This window comes from Palaemon carinicauda, chromosome 20, assembly GCF_036898095.1.
Source record: "Palaemon carinicauda isolate YSFRI2023 chromosome 20, ASM3689809v2, whole genome shotgun sequence".
Lineage (NCBI taxonomy): Eukaryota > Metazoa > Arthropoda > Malacostraca > Decapoda > Palaemonidae > Palaemon > Palaemon carinicauda.
The window spans coordinates 26,623,191-26,643,778 of record NC_090744.1 but is presented as its reverse complement, the minus strand read 5'-3'; the positions used below and the strand labels follow the sequence as shown (position 1 = coordinate 26,643,778).

The window sequence follows — 20,588 nt, the reverse complement described above, 5'->3', positions numbered from 1 at the left end:
GTCAAAGGCTTTTGCAAAATCTAGATAGATCACATCTGTGTCTTTTTCATTTATCATATTATTGTATATGTTTTCATAGTGAGCTATCAGTTGGGTCTGTGTACTTTTTCCAGGTACGAAACCGTGTTGACCCATATTAAACAAATTATTTTTGACCAAATGGTTCATTATTTTCTTTTTTATTACCCTCTCATACACTTTCATAATATGTGATGTTAGACTAACAGGTCTATAATTGCTTGCCTCTAGTCTTGATCCACTTTTGAAGATAGGGGTTATATAAGCTAATTTATGTTTAACATATATCTCGCTCATATCTATACTCTGTCTTAGCAGTATTGCAAGTGGCTTCGCGATAGTGTTTGCAGTTTTTTTTAACAAAATCGCTGGAACTCCATCTGGTCCGGCTGCCGATCCATTTTTAATTTCGTTTATAGCCGTGACAATATCTGCTTCATTAATATCTATATCCGTTAGATATTCAACATTTTCTTCTCTCATTTCTGTTTCATTATTCTCATTCGCAATTCTTGGCGTGAACTCACTCTTATATTTTTCTGCTAATATGTTGCATATTTCCTTTTTTTCATTCGTTAGCCGTCCTTCAATTCTTAGAGGGCCTATTTCTATTCTCCTTTTATTCATCTTTTTTGCATAGGAGTAAAGTACTTTGGGGTTTCTTTTTATATTTTGAAGTGTCCTTTCTTCTAAGTCCCTTTTTTCATTTTCTTTCGACTGTATAACCTTTTGTTCTGCATTTTCTATCTTACATTTTATTTCCCTCATTTTCCACACATTTTTTTCTTTTGCAAGATTTTTCTTCCACTTTTTAATTTTCTGAAATAAGATTCTTCTGTCTCTTGGTATGCACGTCTTTTGTTTATTGTTTTTTTTTCGGTACATATTTTTCAACAATTTTCTCCAGTATTTTGTACAGTATATCCGTATTTACCTGTATATTATCACTTATAAATACATTTTTCCATTATTTATTCAGTTCTTCATTTATTTCTGACCATTTTATATTCTTACTGTAAAAGTTATATTTTCCATATCCTTCCCAAAGTTTTGTGCTTTTATTAATTCTGTGATCACTTGCTTTGGAATGAACTATCAATTCTATGACATTGTGGTCTGAAATTCCCGTGTTATACACTATTATTTCTTTAACATAATTCACCTCATTCACAAATACTAGATCTAGGACATTTTCCTTTCTTGTTGGAATGTGGTTTATTTGTTGCATATTATGTTCTAATAGCATATCTTGAAGCTTTTCAAATTGCCTCTTATCTTCTGCGCTACTATTACTATCTTTTTTATATGTATACATACAACCACTTTCTTCTATCCGTTCTTTCCAATCCACGAAAGGAAAGTTAAAATCTCCGGATAGGAGTATATTCCAGTCTTTATGGTTTCTACATATATCATCTATTTTTTCTATTATTATGTCAAAGAGAGAGAGAGAATTGTGGAAGATATGCTAACCTTTCATCCCTTTCGTGTTTTTGCTTAAAGAATTGCACTTATTTACTCTGAGAGAGAGAGAGAGAGAGAGAGAGAGAGAGAGAGAGAGAGAGAGACAGTAGTAGTAGTAGTAGTAGTAGTAGTAGTAGTATTAGAAGATATGCAAATCATTGATCCATTTTGTATTTTTTACTAAACGAATTGCACTCATTTACTCTGATAGAGAGAGAGAGAGAGAGAGAGAGAGAGAGAGAGAGAGAGTTGTGGAAGATATGCAAATCAATTATCCCTTTGGGATTTTGGCTAAATGATTTGCACTCATTTACTCTGAGAGAGAGAGAGAGAGAGAGAGAGAGAGAGAGAGAGAGATGATGATGAAGGCACCCATCATGACCTTCTCTCTTATTTTAGATCACAGTTAATAATAGACTATATTCACCGAGTCACTCTACGTATTTTATTCAAGTTTTTTAATACACCTTATCACCTCCACTCGATAATGAATATACTGTTTCTACCTGCCAGTCTTTGTACCCATGTGGCAGCTGATACAACAGTTATTATTATTACTAGCCAAGCTACAACCCTAGTTGGAAAAGCAAGATGCTATAAGCCCAAGGGCTCCAACAGGAAAGGAAATAAGGAAAAAAATAAATGATGAGAATAAATTAACAATATAATATTCTAAAAACAATAACAGCGTCAAAACAGCTATGTTCTATATAAACTATTAACAACGTCAAAAACAGATATGTCATATATAAACAATAAAAAGACTCATGTCAGCCTGGTCAACAATTGGCTAAATTGTCTTGATTAATCAGTGTAAATATCATGCGAATTCTCTTGTAAAAACTCCAAATTCCATTTTTTTCCAAACTTGAAAGAATGCAAAACATTACAGTTTGTATACATTAGTAGTATTTGTGGCTGCTCTCCTCCTCAGCCAATATTTCTGATCATAATTATCATTATTATCTGAATCCAGTGTTTTCTTATACAATTTACACACTTGGAAATGTCTGAAGTACTTTCTTTCCCTATTGGATTACCAATAGAGTTTTCGCTAACTCAATCCCCAATTGGGTATGAAACTAATGTACGCGACCCGTCAAAAATGACAGCTAAATTTTTAGATATACACATACACACACCCTCCCCCTTTCCTAACTAAGCTCCCCCCCCCTACCCAAGGGACGATGAGAGACCGAGTAGCTATACGTCTGGAAATGCCGCTGAGCGTGACTGGAAAGATATATATATATATATATATATATATATACTGTGCGTGTATATATATATATATATATATATAATCAACAACCACAAATTCAACCGTTTCTAGTCTACTGCAGGAGAAAGGTGGACATGTCCATTCATGTTTAGGGTTCTGCCAGTTTTCATCACCATACTAGAATGCGAATTGGTGATGGTAGGAGATGTTTCTGATCGCTCATAAAAAAAAACCTAGTATTGGTATCCCCGACTAGTACAGCTTTGCTGATCACGGCGATACGCAAATTCTTTCACCACGTTAAGATATCTCCACTCAGAATGACCTTATTAAAGTCTTGGAACATAAGCTAGTCACATCTCAAAGAGCTATGGAAAGAATAATTGTGTGAATAACACTAAGAGACAAAAAGAGCAACATGGATACGAGAGCAATGAAGTAGAAGATATTCTAACAACATTTAAGCGAAAGAAATGGAGATGGCCAGGACATATAATGAGAATGACAGACAATAGATGGACATTAGGAATAACAGAATGGGTCCCTAGAGATTGTAAAAGAAGCAGGGTATGGAAGAGAAGACGATGGATTGGCGAACTAAGAAAGTTTGCGGATGTGGACTGGCGTAGAAAGACCATAAACAGACATGTAGAAGGACATGTCTGAGGCATTAGTTCTGCAGTGGACTAGTAACAACTGATGGTATATATATATATATATATATATATATAGAGAGAGAGAGAGAGAGAGAGAGAGAGAGAGAGAGAGAGTTCATTTGCTATGCCCTTATTTCCTTTCGTAGCTCTGCTATTTTCCCTGTTGGAGCCCTTGGGCTTGTAGCATTCTGCTTTTCGAACCAGGGTTGTAGTTGGACAACAACATTAACATCCTTGTGTTCTTTAAATCAGGGATAGATTTTTTTTTTTCAACTAATTTATCAGTCACCTTATTCTCATCAGCATAATTGTTACATATAATTTTTTTGGTTTTGTTTTAGTTTCATTCATTTTTTTATTCTAGTCATTGCACCATATGTAAAATATACACCATTTTTTTTATATATATTTAGGCATTGTATTAATATACGTTACTATCAGTAAGTTACTTAGAAGTAAACTAATTCCTCAGAATAACGTCAAATAATTCAATCTTGTAACTGAGATTATCACTTCTTGAATGAACTTAATACTATTATAGATTTTAAGGTCAACATTCTGCACTGGTTTGAATCCCTATTGGATCCCTTGGGATTATAGTATTATGCTTTTCCAATTTTGGTTATAGCTTGGTCGTATTAATAATAATGTTATTTTTTCGTATTTCCTAAGGTTCATTAGCTATAGATGCGCTATATACTGTAGGACCATTGAAGACAGAGTCACTTCAATTTCTTGATTTTATCATAACTAATATAATCTAATGAAACAAGTTACTTAGGACAAACTTTCCACATTTATATGTTCCTCTTCCGGATCTACAACTAGGACAAATATTAATTTAAAGGTTTAAAGGCCGCTCATGAATGGCAGGGGCAAGGGACAGTGACATTGCTCTATCAAGCAGGACAGTGCCCTAGAGACTGACCATATATATGATCAGCGCCAAAGGCCCCTCTCCACCCAAGCTAGGGCGAAGGAGAACCAGACAATGGCTGCTGATGACTCACCAGATAGACCTTTAGGCTCTCCCAAACCCGTCATCCTTAGCTCACAAGGATGGTGAGGTTGCAGCAACCAAAGAAACTAACGAGTTTGAGCGGGCCTCGAATCCCAGTCTGGCGATCACCAGTCAGGGACATTACCACATCGGCCACCACAAGTCAATATGGAGATTCATTAATGCAAATATCTTCAACAGATATTTTTTTTTCATCCACGCTAGCTTCATTAAGGAAAAATGGGACCCAATAAAGAGCTGAATCTATTGTTATTACAATCGTAGTTAAAACAGATGAGGAATTAAGCTAATTTGTAAAACATGAGATAATTTACTCATTTTTTAATCATATACAGTATATCACTTAAAAATTTTAAGCAGTTTGTATAATATATATTATTTACTGTATCTGATTACATTCTATACTACAGTTCTTTATTTTGATTTTAATATGTTTTATTCATTTGCCTATAAAGTAAATTTACCGAAAACTAAGTCTGATTGGAAGGGCACATGCCGTTATTGTCAATAATAGAATGCCAAAGGGTTACTGCACTGTAATTGTTCAGTGGCTACTTTATTCTTGGTAAGGGTAGAAGAGACTCTTTTGCTATGGTAAGCAGCTCTTCTAGGAGGACACTCCAAAATCAAACCATTCTTCTCTAGTCTTGGGTAGTGCCATAGCCTCTATACCATGGTCATCCACTTTGTTGGGTTAGTTCTCTTGCTTGAGGGTACACTTGTGCATGCTGTTCTATCTACTCTTCCTCTTGATTTGTTAAAGTTTTTATAGTTTATATAGGAGATATTTATTTTAATGTTGTGACTTTTCTTGAAATATTTTATTTTTCCTTGTTTCCTTTCCTCACTGTGCTATTTTCCCTGTTGGAGCCCCTGGGCTTATAGCATCCTGCTATTCCAGCTAGGGTTCTGGCTTAGCAAGTAATATCTCTCTCTCTCTCTCTCTCTCTCTCTCTCTCTCTCTCTCTCTCTCTCTCTCTATATATATATATATATATACTGTATATATTACTATCTAAACTGCAACCCTAGTTCGAAAAGCAGGATACTATAAGCCCAAAAGCACCAAGAGGGCAAAATAACCCAGTGAGGAAAGGAATTAAGGAAATAGATAAATTACAAGAGAAGTAATGATCGATTAAAATTATACATTTTAAGAACACTAACATCATTAAAGCATCTTTCATATATAAACTATTAAAAGGGATTTAGACCAGTCTGTTCAACATTAGAAAATTTGCTGTAAGTTAACACACACACACACACACACACATATATATATATATATATACATATATATATATATATATATGTGTGTGTGTGTATATATATATATATATACACACCTATATATAGATATATATATATATATATATGTGTGTGTGTGTGTGTGTATATATATATATATATGTATATATATATATATATATATAGGCTTTAATATATCTTAATATAAAAACTATGTATAAATAGTTAGATAGATAGATAACATAAAGTGTATATAAGAAAGCATTCGTAAATATATTAGTTCTGCTCCTATCCCAAAAGGAGAGCTGTTACAATCCTTATGAGTCACGAGAGCTCGGGTAGTCAGGTACTACTAAAGTAGAAGAAGTTTTGTTTGTTTACGTTGCGAAACTTTCCAAGACTTCAGTCTATATTTACAGCCTTTTTAGGTTATTGTATTAATATCGTAAGTGATTTTCCCCTCGAAAATACAAGATGGGATGTGATGGAGGAACTATTCCTCGCCGAGACGAGCTAGTGAAGACGAAAAAGAAACCTGAACAGGTAAGATTTTAGACGCTAGTGTAGACCAGCCCAGTCGGGCCTAACCCAAGGTCAAGAATGTCAACATTTTAGTTATAGTTACAGGAAAAGTATCGATCAAAGTACTGTGCTTGGCTTAAGTTCTAAATTTTATATTCAACTCAATTCAATCTAAGTACTTGGTTTAAGCTAAAAAGTTTGGGGTAAATATGGTCTGGTATCAGGCCTGCTTCTCACATAGAAAACGAGAATCCCTCCTGTCGTCGTCATTCAGGTTTTATTTCATCTACGAGTACGTTGGTTAATGAACTAACGATAACCTGGAGCCTTTGTATATCAGCGGCCAGTTCTTCACGCGTTCATTAAAAATGGACATGAAGTAACCTAAACTTTCCCCCCTAACCTAACCTACAAGCTGTGATCATACCGCACGGGGGCTAATGCCCTCTTGCAACCCCCCTTACACTGCCGTCATCATGCGTACAGGTGGCCGCTATCATACATACCATGATAATTCACTTATTGCTCGCTACGGTTCTGGTAAGCGGTACATGTTTTGCTACAGGCTTTAGCCAAGTGGGCAAGTATTATGGCAGACAAAAAATACGTAACCCAATGGGGGTGTTTGTATGATAGCAGCCACCTGCATGTACGATGACGGCTGACTAAGAATACTGCAGCGTAAGGTGGCTTGCAGGGGAATGTTGGCCCCCTCTGATAGGTAAGTGGGTAAGGACATGGCTTGTAGGTTAGTTCGGGGGGTCGGGGTGGGGGGGGTTTAGGTTAGTTGATGTCCATATTTTATGCTCGCTGGAGGGACTGTCCGCTAATATACAAAGGCGTCGCCCAATGTTATACACACTTTCTAAATTTTGCACCGCTTTAGTAGTTGATAGAGTTCATGGTGTGTTTTAGTGGGGTGAGCGATTAGGATTTAGGAATGTTAGCCTAAACCTAAGACTTTATGGTTTTCCATTCTTATATCAATTTATGTTAAATGCTTCAGGACTCACAAATGAAACATTTTGGTATATGCTGTACAGGGGAAAATCTAGATTAAAAAAAAGAATTAACCACACTATACTTAGCCTAGACCTATGTAGATTTGTAAACAGGTTGCTTTTTTCTTCCTGTGGTGTATGTAGTAGTTCAGGGCAGGCATAAACTTTCTTATTATTTGTCAAATTGATTTATTATGGGGAAAATGCAGTTTAATTTCGTGTGAAATATGATATGAAACTAGTTTTACATTTTGCAAAATATTTAGTTTTACCTTGTTAGGAGTGAAGCTGGTTGGGGGAGCAATGTGTTGGTACTCAGCCTTAAGGTAATTTAAGGATACTCGGTCTAAACCAGGCAGTCGTAGGGTGAATGTAGCCCCCCCCCCCCTCCCGGTAGATAAGTAAGTAAGGATACAACTCCTAGGTTAGGTTAGATTAGGTGGTGTTCTTGCGTTTCTTTTCCTTTTAAAATGCAATTTTCAGTCATAACTTTTGGAATTTTAAAACATCTAACATTTGAAAAAATGGGTTTCCCCCAATTATTTGCATTAGAATACTTAGAAGTACTTTTAAACACACTAGGAACACTTTCTATTTTTATCGTCAGAAATATTGTTCTATAGTAAATATTTATCCACATTTTAATTATTGACCCGGTCTGTCTCAACCAACTATAAAGTCTTCAACTTACCTGTCCAAATATTCATGGATTTTATATAAAAATTTCATGAATCTTTAGTGATTTCTTCCATCACAACATTTGCCATGAACAATAAATATAGCTGAGGATGTATCATTTTGAAACTCTGCGATGTGAATTAAAGTGAGAGGTCGCAGTAGACGGTACACCTTCCCAGTACATAAGAGTACAGCGTTAGGTTAGGTCGGGGTACTTAGGGCTTTAACATAACTAGGCATAATTACCTTTTATTACTAACTTTAATCACTCATTCTTGTGTATTCCTTTCCATGCATACCAGCACCAAATGGTATTAGCGCTTAAGATCCCAATAATTGTTATAAGACTACAACCTAATTAAATAGAGCTTGCTCATTTTATCGTACCTTCATTTTTTCTCTTTGCTCTATATGTGTGTATAGATATTACCCCCATTTGCTCTCTTCTTTGCATTCAACACAATAGCCACAGCCCATCACCATGTAATAGTTTTAATTTTTATTGTGCTCCGTAATTTAGTTTGTTATTTATGATAAGTTTTAAGTACATAGGTGCTCTCATGTCACTCGGCAGTCTTGTAACTTTCAAAAGATATGAGGAAGCAAAATATTTTGCACTTTTCTAGTGCGTAAGCTTTCTTCCTTCAAGAGGTTGGGAGCAATCTCAGAAGATTCATCAGGATACTTTAAAAGAATCTTTGTCGAGATAGAATGGCAACTTTGAAAGCTTGTGGAGCTTTGCGTCATTAACCTTCCCAGAAGATCCTTTATTTAGGGATGGAGATTCACAGTCTGACTTTTCAGGTTTTTCCATCACCTGTAAGAACAGCTAGCTTTCCTAAGGCTTTGTGCCTTTCTAAAGGAGTTTTGTTCAGTGAGGGAATGGATGAGTCTCCTTGGAACCCTCTCTTCACTAGAACAATTTGTATGTCTGGGGAAACTAAATTTACGACTCCTTCAGTTCCATCTCAATTGCCATTGGAGCAAAGAGGACAGCCTCGACAAGGAGAGCATTCCTCTTACGGAACTAATAAAAGCGCCTTCGTTGGTGGAACAACATAAACAGGCTCCAGGAAAGTCTCTCTTTGGAACAAAAGGTCCCACACCTTGTGTTGTTTTCCGACGCCTCGGACTCGGGGTGGGTAGCAACACTAGGAAAATCAGAGTTTTCAATATTAAACTTACCCGATAATCATGTAGCTGTCAACTCTGTTGCCCGACAGAATTCTACGGAAGGGATACGCCAGCGATCGCTATACAAGAGGGGGGTGTACTCACAAGCGCCACCTGTGGCCAGGTACTGCAGTACTTCTTGTTGACACCACTTCAATTTTTCCTCTGTCGTGCTTCCGGCAAGACGTTCATGGATACGCTTATAATTTTGGAGTCTTGTTCACGGTTTTTGGTGAAGTATTGCTCTAAGATTTCAGCTTTCGCTATTCAGGAAGTTCTATTATTAGCTTAGCTAGCTTTTGGAATTAATTTGATTAATTATGGTGACGAAGAGAGTATGAACTCTCTTTCACCTTTAAATGGCCGACCCTTCCCTTAGACGGAAGTGTTGGTGTCTAAGAGAGTATAGACTCTCTTTCTTAATTTAACAAAAGTTATAGATTTATTTTATATCTCTCCGCCTTTTATAGGCCTCTTCGATTAACTTCCTTTTATTATAAAATTATTAAAATTAATTTTTATATTTGTTTATATTCGACCTTTCCTAATAGTAGGCGGTCTTTTCTTGTACCGAAGTTAATTAACATTGAGCCCGTCATTTCGGTTTTACCTGTTAACATATTATGCTATTTTAATGTTTTTGAAAGAATTTCTTTGATAGTCTCGTACTGTTTCAAAGTTGAACTAACGTTTTGTTTTGTCTCTGCAGTTGTTGACGTTCAGAACGTTCAACTTGCGCTCTATCGTTACGATAGAGAGAGAATTTTCACGGTGTCACGTTGCAGTAAGAGTAAACCGTTTATAACGTTTTGTTCATTCTTTCTTAGCTTAATGGTTTTAATTCTAATAAAGGAACTTTTTATTTGGGAAATCTTTCAGTTTTTTTCCTTTAACAATAATATGTTTTAACGAGTATATATGATTGGGCTCTTCTCTCAGGTTCTAAGTCTAGAGAGAGAGAGAGAGAGAGATAGAGACGGAGGGAGAGAGAGCTGGATAAACGTTTCGTTCAAGCGAGTAACGTTGTTATCGTTTTTGCTCTTCTCCCTAGTCTCTTTAGGGGAAGAAGGTAAACGTTTCTAGAGTTTATTCTTGTTCTCAAGCTTTATGCGGTGAGAGATTTTAAACGTAGTTTATTTGATCTAGTGTTTAGTCTCTTTCCAGCCACTGAATTATTTATCTCTCATTAGATTTTTCTGTTACATTGTAATTCTGTTTTCGCAATTACTAACTTTTAAAGAAGGATAGAATTGCGTGTTTCAGGTACAAACCACTTAAAGTTTCGAGTTTAGTGAAATAAGTGCAAACAGAAATTCAAAAGTGATAAGTGATTAGCGCAAAGTGTGTCAGTGTTGTGCGTGAGGGTACTTCTTGCGTGCCAGTCGTCCTCCCAGTCCGGGACCTCTTGCAAGCTCCCAAGCCCAGGGGAGAAGCAATGTCGAAGGGCAAAAGGGTTCGGCAGGCCTTGATCGGCGCACAGAAGTATCCTCGGTGGTTGCGGGCGTGTCTTACAGAGACCGTCACTCCCACCCGCAGACGATTGAGCCCTTATTTTACTCGTCTGCAGAAGAAATTTCGGGGAGATAACGCTGGACTCAGGTCTCAAGACCTCTTAAACGTAAAGTCCAGACCTCTAGAGTTCAACAACCCGGATGCAGTCATTGGGTTAGCTCTGACTCTCCGCAGTCATCAGGTGACTGCACACCTCCTAAGAGAGGTAAGGTGATGCCGCAACAGACCTCATCTTCTGTTAAGGCTTTGCCTCAGCAGACCTTAGCGTCTGCCGACCCCAAGATGACTTTGCTGCAGTCCATGCAGTCACAGCTTGCGGTCTTAATGCGTGAGTGTCAGGCTGAGAAGGTTACACCTCCTCCTGCGATCGCTCCGCCTCACCGCAGTCCAGTCTGCCAGGCGTACGATGTTGAGGTTCCTCAGGATACCTTACCGCGTACTGAGTTGCCAGTTACCAGCGGTGTGCAGCAACCTCCGCCTTCCTTAAGGCAACCTCAGCAATGGGAGCAGGAATCTTATGCCTTACTTCCTCCGCTTCCGCTTGCGGTTCCACCAGCGAGGCAACAATCTCTTGAGGTACGACAACCTCTTCCATCAATGAGGCAGCCACCTCAGCACTCGCTGCAGCTTAGGCTAGCACCTCAGGAACCTCAACTCGCGAGACAAGAACTGCGTTCTGCGCAGCCGCTACCTCAACTCTCGCAGCTCACACCTCAGGAACCTTAACTCGTTCCTCAGGAACCTGCTACTGCGCATCCGCAACCCTTACAGCAAGCGCAACTCTTGAGGCAGCAACCTCATGCTATGAGTCAGCCACCTCAACGCATGCATCTGCCACTTTCTCCTCAACTTGAGCCTCTTCCCATTCAACTTTGAAATAACAAATGACAATAATAACACCTCATTACTTTCATAACTTGCATTTGTAATCATATACATGTATGCCTACACAAACATTATGATAATGGAGGTTATTTGTATTACTTATATAAAAATATATATGTATTCCTTGCAATATATTTTTAACAATATCGCAAAATATGGCAAAATATCTTCAAAACAAAAATGAATCATGAGTTATGAATGTAAGGTAAATATTATGTTGATATTAAAACCCCATGCAAGCATGCATGAAGTAATGCAGTGTTGCCAACAGGGCGAGTTTCCCTTTCCTGAGGTGAAGTAGATTATAGTACATTTAGTGTAGCTTAATTCTACGATTATCATGCCGGCTATCAAATTCATCAACAAAACAGTCTAAATCAATTCCCTCGGCACGTGCACTTTCAATGGACGGTAATGCGATATTACTCACTCTAGCACTGGTCATGGAATTTCTGAGAAATGTTACACGCCATGCAACACGCTCTGCTTACCTTACAGCATGCTCTACATACAGCATGCTCTGCATACAGCATGCTCTGCATGCAACATGCTCTGCATACCTTACCGCATGCTTCTCAGTCACACATCTTTGGTTGTTGCCAACTCACTAGACTGTCAAGCAGTTTCATAACGTTGCCTTCTAGTCTGCTGCTTTTGCACCATTGAAACCCTCACTGAGAGAACTTAGCTTTTCTCGGATATGGTCCCTGTAGATGAGAAAGTGCTTTTCTCCCTCCTTCTGATATTCCCTTGAGGACTCTGTCATTTGGAGAGGAGCCTTTAGCTGCGTAGCCTCCTATGGACTTTTATTTAAGCATAACATGCTTCCAGGGAAGGTAATGGTTCCACTTCAGTCACTAACCCCGTCTGTTACCACACCTGCTCCCATAGACCTTGAGCTGTGTTGCAAGACATGCAGTCCAAGCTTAGTCCTTGTTAAAGGATTTTTTGTTTACGGAGTCAGTGTGTCACTGGGAAGACGTTCAACAACCAGCAGAAGTGACTTGTTGTGACGCAGTGCGGCAACCTCAGCAACCCGATAAGGAGTTGTCTGTACGACCCAGACAGTCTAGACAGCTTCGGGTTGTCACTGTACTTCCTCGCTTCCCCATGGTTGACAGTTCACAGACTGTGCAGCAGTACCATGATCTTGTGTCCGGCTCCGTCAGACGACTGGCTTTTAAGAGCTCCCACAAGTCGTCGCTGTCTGGAGATTCTCAGATGGACTATGGATCTGACCAAGGAACTGGGCCTCCTGGTCAATTTTGAGGAGTCTCAGCTCATCCCATCCCAGACCATTGTCTCCCTGGGTATGGATCTTCAGAGTCGAGCTTTTCGGGCTTTTCCGTCGGCCCCAAGGATCTTCCAAGCCCTAGAATGCATCCAGAGCATGCTGAGAAGGAACCGATGCTCAGTCAGGTAGTGGATGAGTCTAACAGGGACACTTTCATCGCTGGCCCTGTTCATCGTGTTAGGGAGACTCCACCTCCCCCCCTTCAGTATCATCTAGCTGCTCACTGGATAAAGGACATGACGCTAGAGACGGTCTCAGTTCCTGTTTCCGAAGAGAGGAGGTCTTCTCTCGCGTGGTGTAAGAACAGCTTTCTTCTCAAGGAAGTCTACCTTTGGCTGTTCAGAAACCCGACCGCCGTCTCCTCTCGGACACATCAGACACGGGCTGGGGTGCGACTTTGGACGGACAGGAATGCTCGGGAACATGGAATCAGGAGCAAAGGACACTTTACATCAATTGCAAGGAGTTGTTGGCGGTTCTTCTGGCCTTGATAAACTTCAAGTCCCTCCAGCTTAACAAAGTGGTGGAGGTGGACTCTGACAACACCACAGCCCTGGCTTACATCTTCAAGCAGGGAGGGACTCTTTCGTGAAGTTGTTCTAGATCGCAAGTGACCTCCTCATCTGGTCTAAAGATCGAAAGCTCACGCTGGTAACGAGGTTCATTCAGGGCGGTATGAATGTCATGGCAGATCACCTCAGCCGGAAGGGTCAGGTCATCCCCACAGAGTGGACCCTTCACAAGAATGTTTGCAGCAGACTTTGGGCCCTGTGGGGTCAGCCAACCATAGATCTGTTCGCTACCTCGATAACCTAGAGACTCCTGTTGTATTGTTCTCCGATTCCAGACCCAGCAGCAGTTCACGTGGATGCTTTTCTGCTGGATTGGTTCCATCTCGACCTGTATGCATTCCCGCCGTTCAAGATTGTCAACAGGGTACTTCAGAAGTTCTCCTCTCGCAAAGGGACACGGCTGACGTTGGTTGGCTCCGCTCTGGCCCGCGAGAGAATGGTTCTTAGAGGTACTGCAATGGCTGGTCGACATTCCCAGGACTCTTCCTCTAGGAGTGAACCTTCTACGTCTACCTCACGTAAAGAAGGTACACCCAAACCTCCACGCTCTTCGTCTGACTGCCTTCAGACTTTCGAAAGACTCTCAAGAGCTAGGGGCTTTTCGAAGGAGGCAGCCAGAGCGATTGCCAAAGCAAGGAGAACATCCACTCTCAGAATCTATCAGTCTCAAGGGGAAGTCTTCCGTAGCTGGTACAAGACCAATGCAGTTTCCTCAACCAGTACCACTGTAACCCAGATTGCTGACTTCCTGTTATATCTAAGGAAAGTAAGATCCCTTTCAGCTCCTACGATCAAGGGTTACAGAAGTATGTTGGCAGCGGTTTTCCGCCACAGAGGCTTGGATCTTTCCACCAACAAAGATCTACAGGACCTCCCTAGGTCTTTTGAGACCTCAAAGGAACGTCGGTTGTCCACTCCAGGCTGGAATCTAGACGTGGTCCTAAGGTTCCTTATGTCATCAAGATTTGAACCTCTCCAATCAGCCTCTTTTTAGGACCTCACATTAAAAACTCTTTTCCTCGTGTGCTTGACAACAGCTAAAAGAGTAAGTGAGATCCACGCCTTCAGCAGGATCATTGTTTTCACATCTGAAACGGCTACATGTTCCTTGCAGCTCGGTTTTTACTAAACGAGCTTCCTTCACGTCCTTGGCCTAAGTCGTTCGAGATCCCAAGCCTGTCCAACTTGGTGGGGAATGAACTGGAGAGAGTACTTTGCCCAGTTAGAGCTCTTAGGTACTATCTAAAAAGGTCTTAACCTTTACGAGGACAATCAGAAGCCTTATGGTGTGCTATCAAGAAACCTTCTTTTCCAAGTTCTAAGAACTCAGTTTCTTACTATTCAGGCTTCTGATTAGGGAAGCACATTCTCATCTGAAGGAAGAAGACCTTGCTTTGCTGAAGGTAAGGACACATGAAGTGGGAGCTGTGGCTACTTCAGTGGCCTTCAAACAGAGCCATTCTCTGCAGAGTGTTATGGATGCAACCTATTGGAGAAGCAAGTCAGTGTTCGCATCATTCTATCTCAAAGATGTCCAGTCTCTTTACGAGTACTGCTACACCCTGGGACCATTCGTAGCAACGAATGCAGTAGTAGGCGAGGGCTCAGCCACTACATTCCCATAATCCCATAACCTTTTAACCTTTCTCTTGAATACTTTTTATGGGTTGTACGGTCGGCTAAGAAGCCTTCCACATCCTTGTTGATTTGGCGGGTGGTCAATTCTTTCTTGAGAAGCGCCGAGGTTAAAGGTTGTGATGAGGTCCTTTAGTATGGGTTGCAGCCCTTGATACTTCAGCACCTTAGAGTTGTTCAGCCTCCTAAGAGGAACGCTGCGCTCAGTAAGGAAGACGAACTTATTTAAGGCAGAGTAATGGCTCAAGTCGACTTCCTTACCAGGTACTTGTAATTTCATTGTTATTTTGAATAACTGATAATATGAAATACGGGATACTTAGCTTCTTGATATACATGTACACTGGTTTTCACCCACCTCCCTGGGTGTGAATCAGCTACATGATTATCGGGTAAGTTTAATATTGAAAAATGTTATTTTCATTAGTAAAATAAATTTTTGAATATACTTACCCGATAATCATGATTTAATTGACCCACCCTTCCTCCCCATAGAACCAGTGGACCGAGGAAAAATTGAAGTGGTGTCAACAAGAAGTACTGCAGTACCTGGCCACAGGTGGCGCTTGTGAGTACACCCCCCTCTTGTATAGCGATCGCTGGCGTATCCCTTCTGTAGAATTCTGTCGGGCAACAGAGTTGACAGCTACATGATTATCGGGTAAGTATATTCAAAAATTTATTTTACTAATGAAAATAACATATTTCGGGTCTGTGGACAAGACAACAGCAAAGTCTCCACATCAATCAAAAGGAGCTGTTAGCAGTCCTGTTGGCTCTCAAGGAGTTCGAGAAGCTTATGATGAACAAAGTAATACAAATCAATGCAGACAATACCACAGCTTTGGCCTTCATAGTGAATCAAGAGGGAACGCATTCGAGGCCTCTTTACGAGATAGCAAAAACTCTTCTCGTTTGGGCACATCAAAGAAAGATATCCCTATTGACAAGATTCATTCAAAGGGAAAAGAATGTGAGGGCAGACAGCCTCAGCAGGAGGAATCAAGTTCTCCCCACAGAGGGGACACTGCATCTAGTTGTATGCAAGAAACTTTGGTGGATTTGGGGCCGCCCTCTCATAGATCTATTCGCAACTTCAAAAACCAGAAGACTAGAGAATTATTGCTCCCCAGTTCCGGATCTCGAAGCGTCACACATAGACGCGTTCCTGATGGACTAGCACGCTACTTATATAATTCTAGTATCCCAATGGGTTTCTTTAGTTTGAGGAAAAATTGATAAATAGATATAAGTAAAGTGGTGAGTTATCTTCGCTGTTAGAAATACAATTAATTCTACCTTTCTATTATTTTACTTTTACTTTACGAACGGAAGATTATAATCAGGTCAGACATATTCAGCCACACGTATGTGTTACGTGCAGATTCTACAGCAAGATAATAACAAGTATCTTAAATTATGATAATAATGATAGTAATCATAATAATGATAATGGTGATGATGATGATAGGATGGCTCTGGAGTCTAGGCCTATGCTATTGGCTTTATAACTCTTCGTCTTCTCCAGTTGTGCAGCAGCGTGGTCTCTCACCTCCTAAGATGGCTTTTCAATTTTTCTCCTTGTATCGTTTAGCCATCTTTAAACAGTTGTTTCATTGATGTTAAGACGATTGATTAAATCTATTTTTTATATAAAGAATCTTTGAAATAAGCTTAACTAGAGTTACAGTTATCCGGTAGCTGTTGGGTAGCTCTAGCCATATTTGAGCAATGACTTGCTTGTGAGAGTGCCACCATGAGACTGCGAGTTGATGTCCGGTTAGACCCTGCCCACAACTACATCTCTGATACATTTTGTTAAATACATAACTATGGTGGCTAAAAAGTCAGACTCATAAAGTATTTATTTATTTTTCATATTTATCATAATTAAAGATTATTGTTTTTTTTTATTATGATCTATCTGATGATCTGCTATATTTGATGAAAATATAGCATAAATTCTTTAAAACCATGCTTAATGAACTATATCTTTTATTGAGCGGAGTTTCAAAATGCTTCGTCCCGGGAACCTAGTCTACTGTAATTAGAAATTTTGAAAATGTGAGAGTTGCCAGATAGTGACTTTCGAACGAAAATCACTGAATCCAGGTATCACCAGTGTTGCTGTATACTCTACAATACTGTATAATAGCATCACATTGCATTTTTTGCTAATGTTTATACAGTATAAAAAAATACGTAATGTTATAATAATTGGTTTTGTTTCATGTGGTGAAGAATATTGACAATTTTTCTTCATTTTATTTCCAGAAAGACAAGAATTCGGAGCGTCTCTATCGTTGGAAACACTGTGCAGTGTCGCAGGCTCCTCTTAAGGCACCCATTGTAGCATGCGAGATGGGTCGCATTTACAACAAAGAAGAGCTTCTTACTCGGCTCCTAGATCGAGCAAGTGAGCGAGGCATTTCCCACATTAAGGGTTTAAAAGACTTCAAAGAGCTAAATCTCACCCCTAATCCTGGATACCAACGGAGAGGAGCAGATCTCGGTGACGCTTACAATGACAACCAGACTGCAGAGTATATTTGTCCCGTAACATCCCTAGAAATGAATGGAAAATACAGATTCTCCTTCATTTGGAGCTGCGGATGTGTCCTGTCTGAGAGATCTCTCAAGGAAGTCAAGTCAGAGGTTTGTCACAAGTGTGGAAAACCACTAAGCGAGGATGATATAATTCCCCTGAATCCAACAGAAGAGGAGCAAGAAAGTGTCAGGTCAGCCATGATGGTCCGTCGTGCTACAGCAAAAGCAGCCAAGAAAGCAAAGAAAGAGGGTAAAAGGTCAGCTGAAGAGGAAGAAGGGGAAACCTCTAAGACAAATGGTGGAAAAGTTAAGAAAATGCAGAAATTATCCGAAGGTAAGTTTTTTCCTTTTACATCCTATCTCTATTTCCCTTTTGCATTGAATGTGAGTTTTTAAATTTTGAGTGGCATAGGGGAAATTATCAATTGTTACATTAAGTTGAACTTTTGTATCCATACTTTATTGTCACTGATGTACAAGTGAACCCTCCTCTATCATTGTTATTTGTTCCTACATGAAAACAAACCTCCGTCCTTTAATAGGTGTATATTTTTAATGTAGCTAGAACTCAGATGTTAACCTCAAAATGAGGTGTCGATAGTTAGTGGCTGGTGGTGGGAAAGCTCCCCCCTCAAGCACACCGAGTAACCACTATGTTTTCAGCTGCCGTATAATACAGACATACTTCCGGCACCCTCAACGATCTGTTTTAATTTTCTTCATTTTCCCAATAACTAGCTTACTGACAATTTCTGTGTATCTGGCTATACAGTGAACTAACGATGAAGCAGTACTTTGTAACTAAGGGATAAATATCATTACACCATCAAGTTATTCCTTTACCTCTGCCGCACCTTCATTTTTTAGTGCTGGCAACAGATCCTCGCATTCTTGGACTTAGAGCACACTGTAGGGTCGGAAGGAAAAAGGGCTTTGCTCTTCTTTTCCCCTTTTTGGATGATTATTCCTTCAAGACTGATTGATAGAAGATACACAATACAGTATAGTATTGTACGTGACTACTACCAATTCTCTTCCCATGGGAAAAACAGTGTTGCCCAATCCTTCATTGAGGATAAAGAAAGGGATAACGAAGTTATGTTTTTCTTTGCTCGCCACCTCGCCTCTTGGCATGTGCCCATCAGCACGCTACTTTGCATTAGCATACAGTACTACCATGGTCTCACATGCTTCTAAGGGATCACCATCTCCTGTTTGCAATCGCTCACTCCTACAGGAGCGCCACCTCACTTGTTTGCATTCTTTCACACTTTGGAGCTTTTGCACTCTTCATTTGACCTTCATGCTGTTGACATTGAGTATTCACTTGCTCAAATGAGCACTCAGTCTCATGAGCAATCTCATGTTCTTGTGTGCACTCCTATGAGATTTTGCTCCCATGTACGTTTGCACGCTCTACATTTACCACACATTCTTCAGACTCCTCTCCTGTTCCTGATCGCCCACACTTTTTGCAGCTTATGTGCTCTTCAGTTGATATGCTTACTACTGTCATTTAGCATTAACCTGTTCACATGCATTCTTCTACAAGACCTCACTCTTAAAGAAGCGTGTGCATCACTGATAGAGTGCTTTTTCATGCCTAGGTCGTTAGGAGGTTGACAGGAGTCATACTTTCACTCCTACACCGGACCAAAGTGCTTAACATTCCCGGGAAAATAAATCAGCCTGTTTGGTGCTAGGGACTTCCTCCCTCCTAAGTAGAAGTCCCCTATTTAAAAAACAAGGATTTGTATCCATGTAGGAACAAATCACAAATTTAAAAATTAATTTGTATTTTTCTTGACTACAATTCTGAGTCCTTTACGTTACACTTCCTGCCTCATGTCCTTGTTTGGTTAAGGTCAAAGTGGCTACTCGATGTGACCGAGAGGCCGGAGCTACCCCCCACCACTAAAAACTAACAACACCTTGTTTTGATTTCAACATCCAAGTTCCACCTACACTGAAAACATACTCCTATTTAAGGACTTGAGTTTGTGGAATTACATTTTAACATTTATGATATTTATGAAAATCATATAAGGTGAATCCATCATATTTCTTATATTATTATTTTCTTGACAGGAGCTTCTTCCAGTGGTGAAATCAATAACAAGTCAACCCTTCGTGTCCATGGAGCAGCATCAGCTGTTCTTCGAGACAAAGACTTCGAGAAGATTCGTTCGGCAGGTTTTAGCGTTGCAGCCGATCCCAAAGCCTCAGAAGTTTACAAAAGTCTCTTTGATACACACAAAACTGCACAGAAGAAACAGAGCGCCCATTGGGTCACATGTAACCCACAGTACTTTTAGTAATAAGTTGATCATGGGAGTTTAGTTTTACTTTTGTAAGTATACTGCATGTTGTTTTTTTGTTACTGTATTTGTTGGGTTCACAAACAGGAAGTGTGGTAACATACGTTTATTGTAAAGAAAGTCCTTTGCATAATTAGAATTACAAAGTGAGTTCTACCGTATGTGAGGTTAAAATTAAAAATGGAGTCCTTTGTTCAATTGATTTTAAGTTCCTGTGAATCATTAAAGTTTTGTGCAGCGTATGGTAACTGCGGAAGAAAGGATTACTTTATATCGGGTTTTCTATTATTATTTCTTAAACATAATTGAAAAGAATGGAGAGGAAGTTATTTCAAGGCTAATACCTATAAAGGGAAAAGATGAAGACTGTAATTTCTAGTATGCTTTATGTAAACGGAAATAAACTCACACTAAAAAATTAAATACAAATAAAAATAGGAATGTGCTAAGGAGTTCTATACTCTAGAGGAAGAAGAAAATTAGCATTCTGTAATTCAAAAATCATTAAATAAACTTAGTATGAAACTGAATTTATCTTAAATGCTTCCAGTTCAAGAAGCCCCCTTTTATTAACAGGTTGAGGTTTTTGTAACTTGAAGTCACAAATAATATTTTGATACAAATAAAACTACAATTGAGATTAAGATTTCAAATATGTGGATCTTACAGTGTTTTGTATTATGGTAAATTATTGTAAGTAGCAAACTACTGAATATTTTAATATATTACACACTCATTATTTGATGAAATCTTTTATAAGCAGTAGTTCCTATTATTGAAAGTTGAAATACCTGTTTCCTACATGCAGAAGAAACTAAATAC

The 20,588-nt window shown here is 39.3% G+C and overlaps 2 protein-coding genes across 2 annotated transcripts in view; one reads left to right on the top strand and one right to left on the bottom strand.

Annotated features, from left to right (window-relative positions):
• LOC137660228 (AP-3 complex subunit mu-1-like) overlaps window positions 1-20,588 on the bottom strand; it is a 154,398-nt gene that overhangs the window by 101,136 nt on the left and 32,674 nt on the right. The window lies entirely within an intron of this gene.
• On the top strand, window positions 5,982-20,039 carry LOC137660230 (replication termination factor 2-like). Its single transcript, XM_068394960.1, has 3 exons — window positions 5,982-6,172; window positions 17,176-17,782; window positions 19,537-20,039. Exons 1-3 carry the CDS (start codon window positions 6,104-6,106, stop codon window positions 19,761-19,763), a joined length of 903 nt encoding a protein of 300 aa, XP_068251061.1. The 5' UTR covers window positions 5,982-6,103; the 3' UTR covers window positions 19,764-20,039.

Coding starts and splice junctions, on each gene's coding strand:
- LOC137660230 (XM_068394960.1), top strand. CDS start 6,104: ATGGGATGTGATGGAGGAACTATTCCTCGCCGAGACGAGCTAGTGAAG. Junction 6,173..17,175: donor CGAAAAAGAAACCTGAACAG/GTAAGATTTTAG, acceptor TTTTATTTCCAG/AAAGACAAGAATTCGGAGCG. Junction 17,783..19,536: donor AATGCAGAAATTATCCGAAG/GTAAGTTTTTTC, acceptor TTTTCTTGACAG/GAGCTTCTTCCAGTGGTGAA.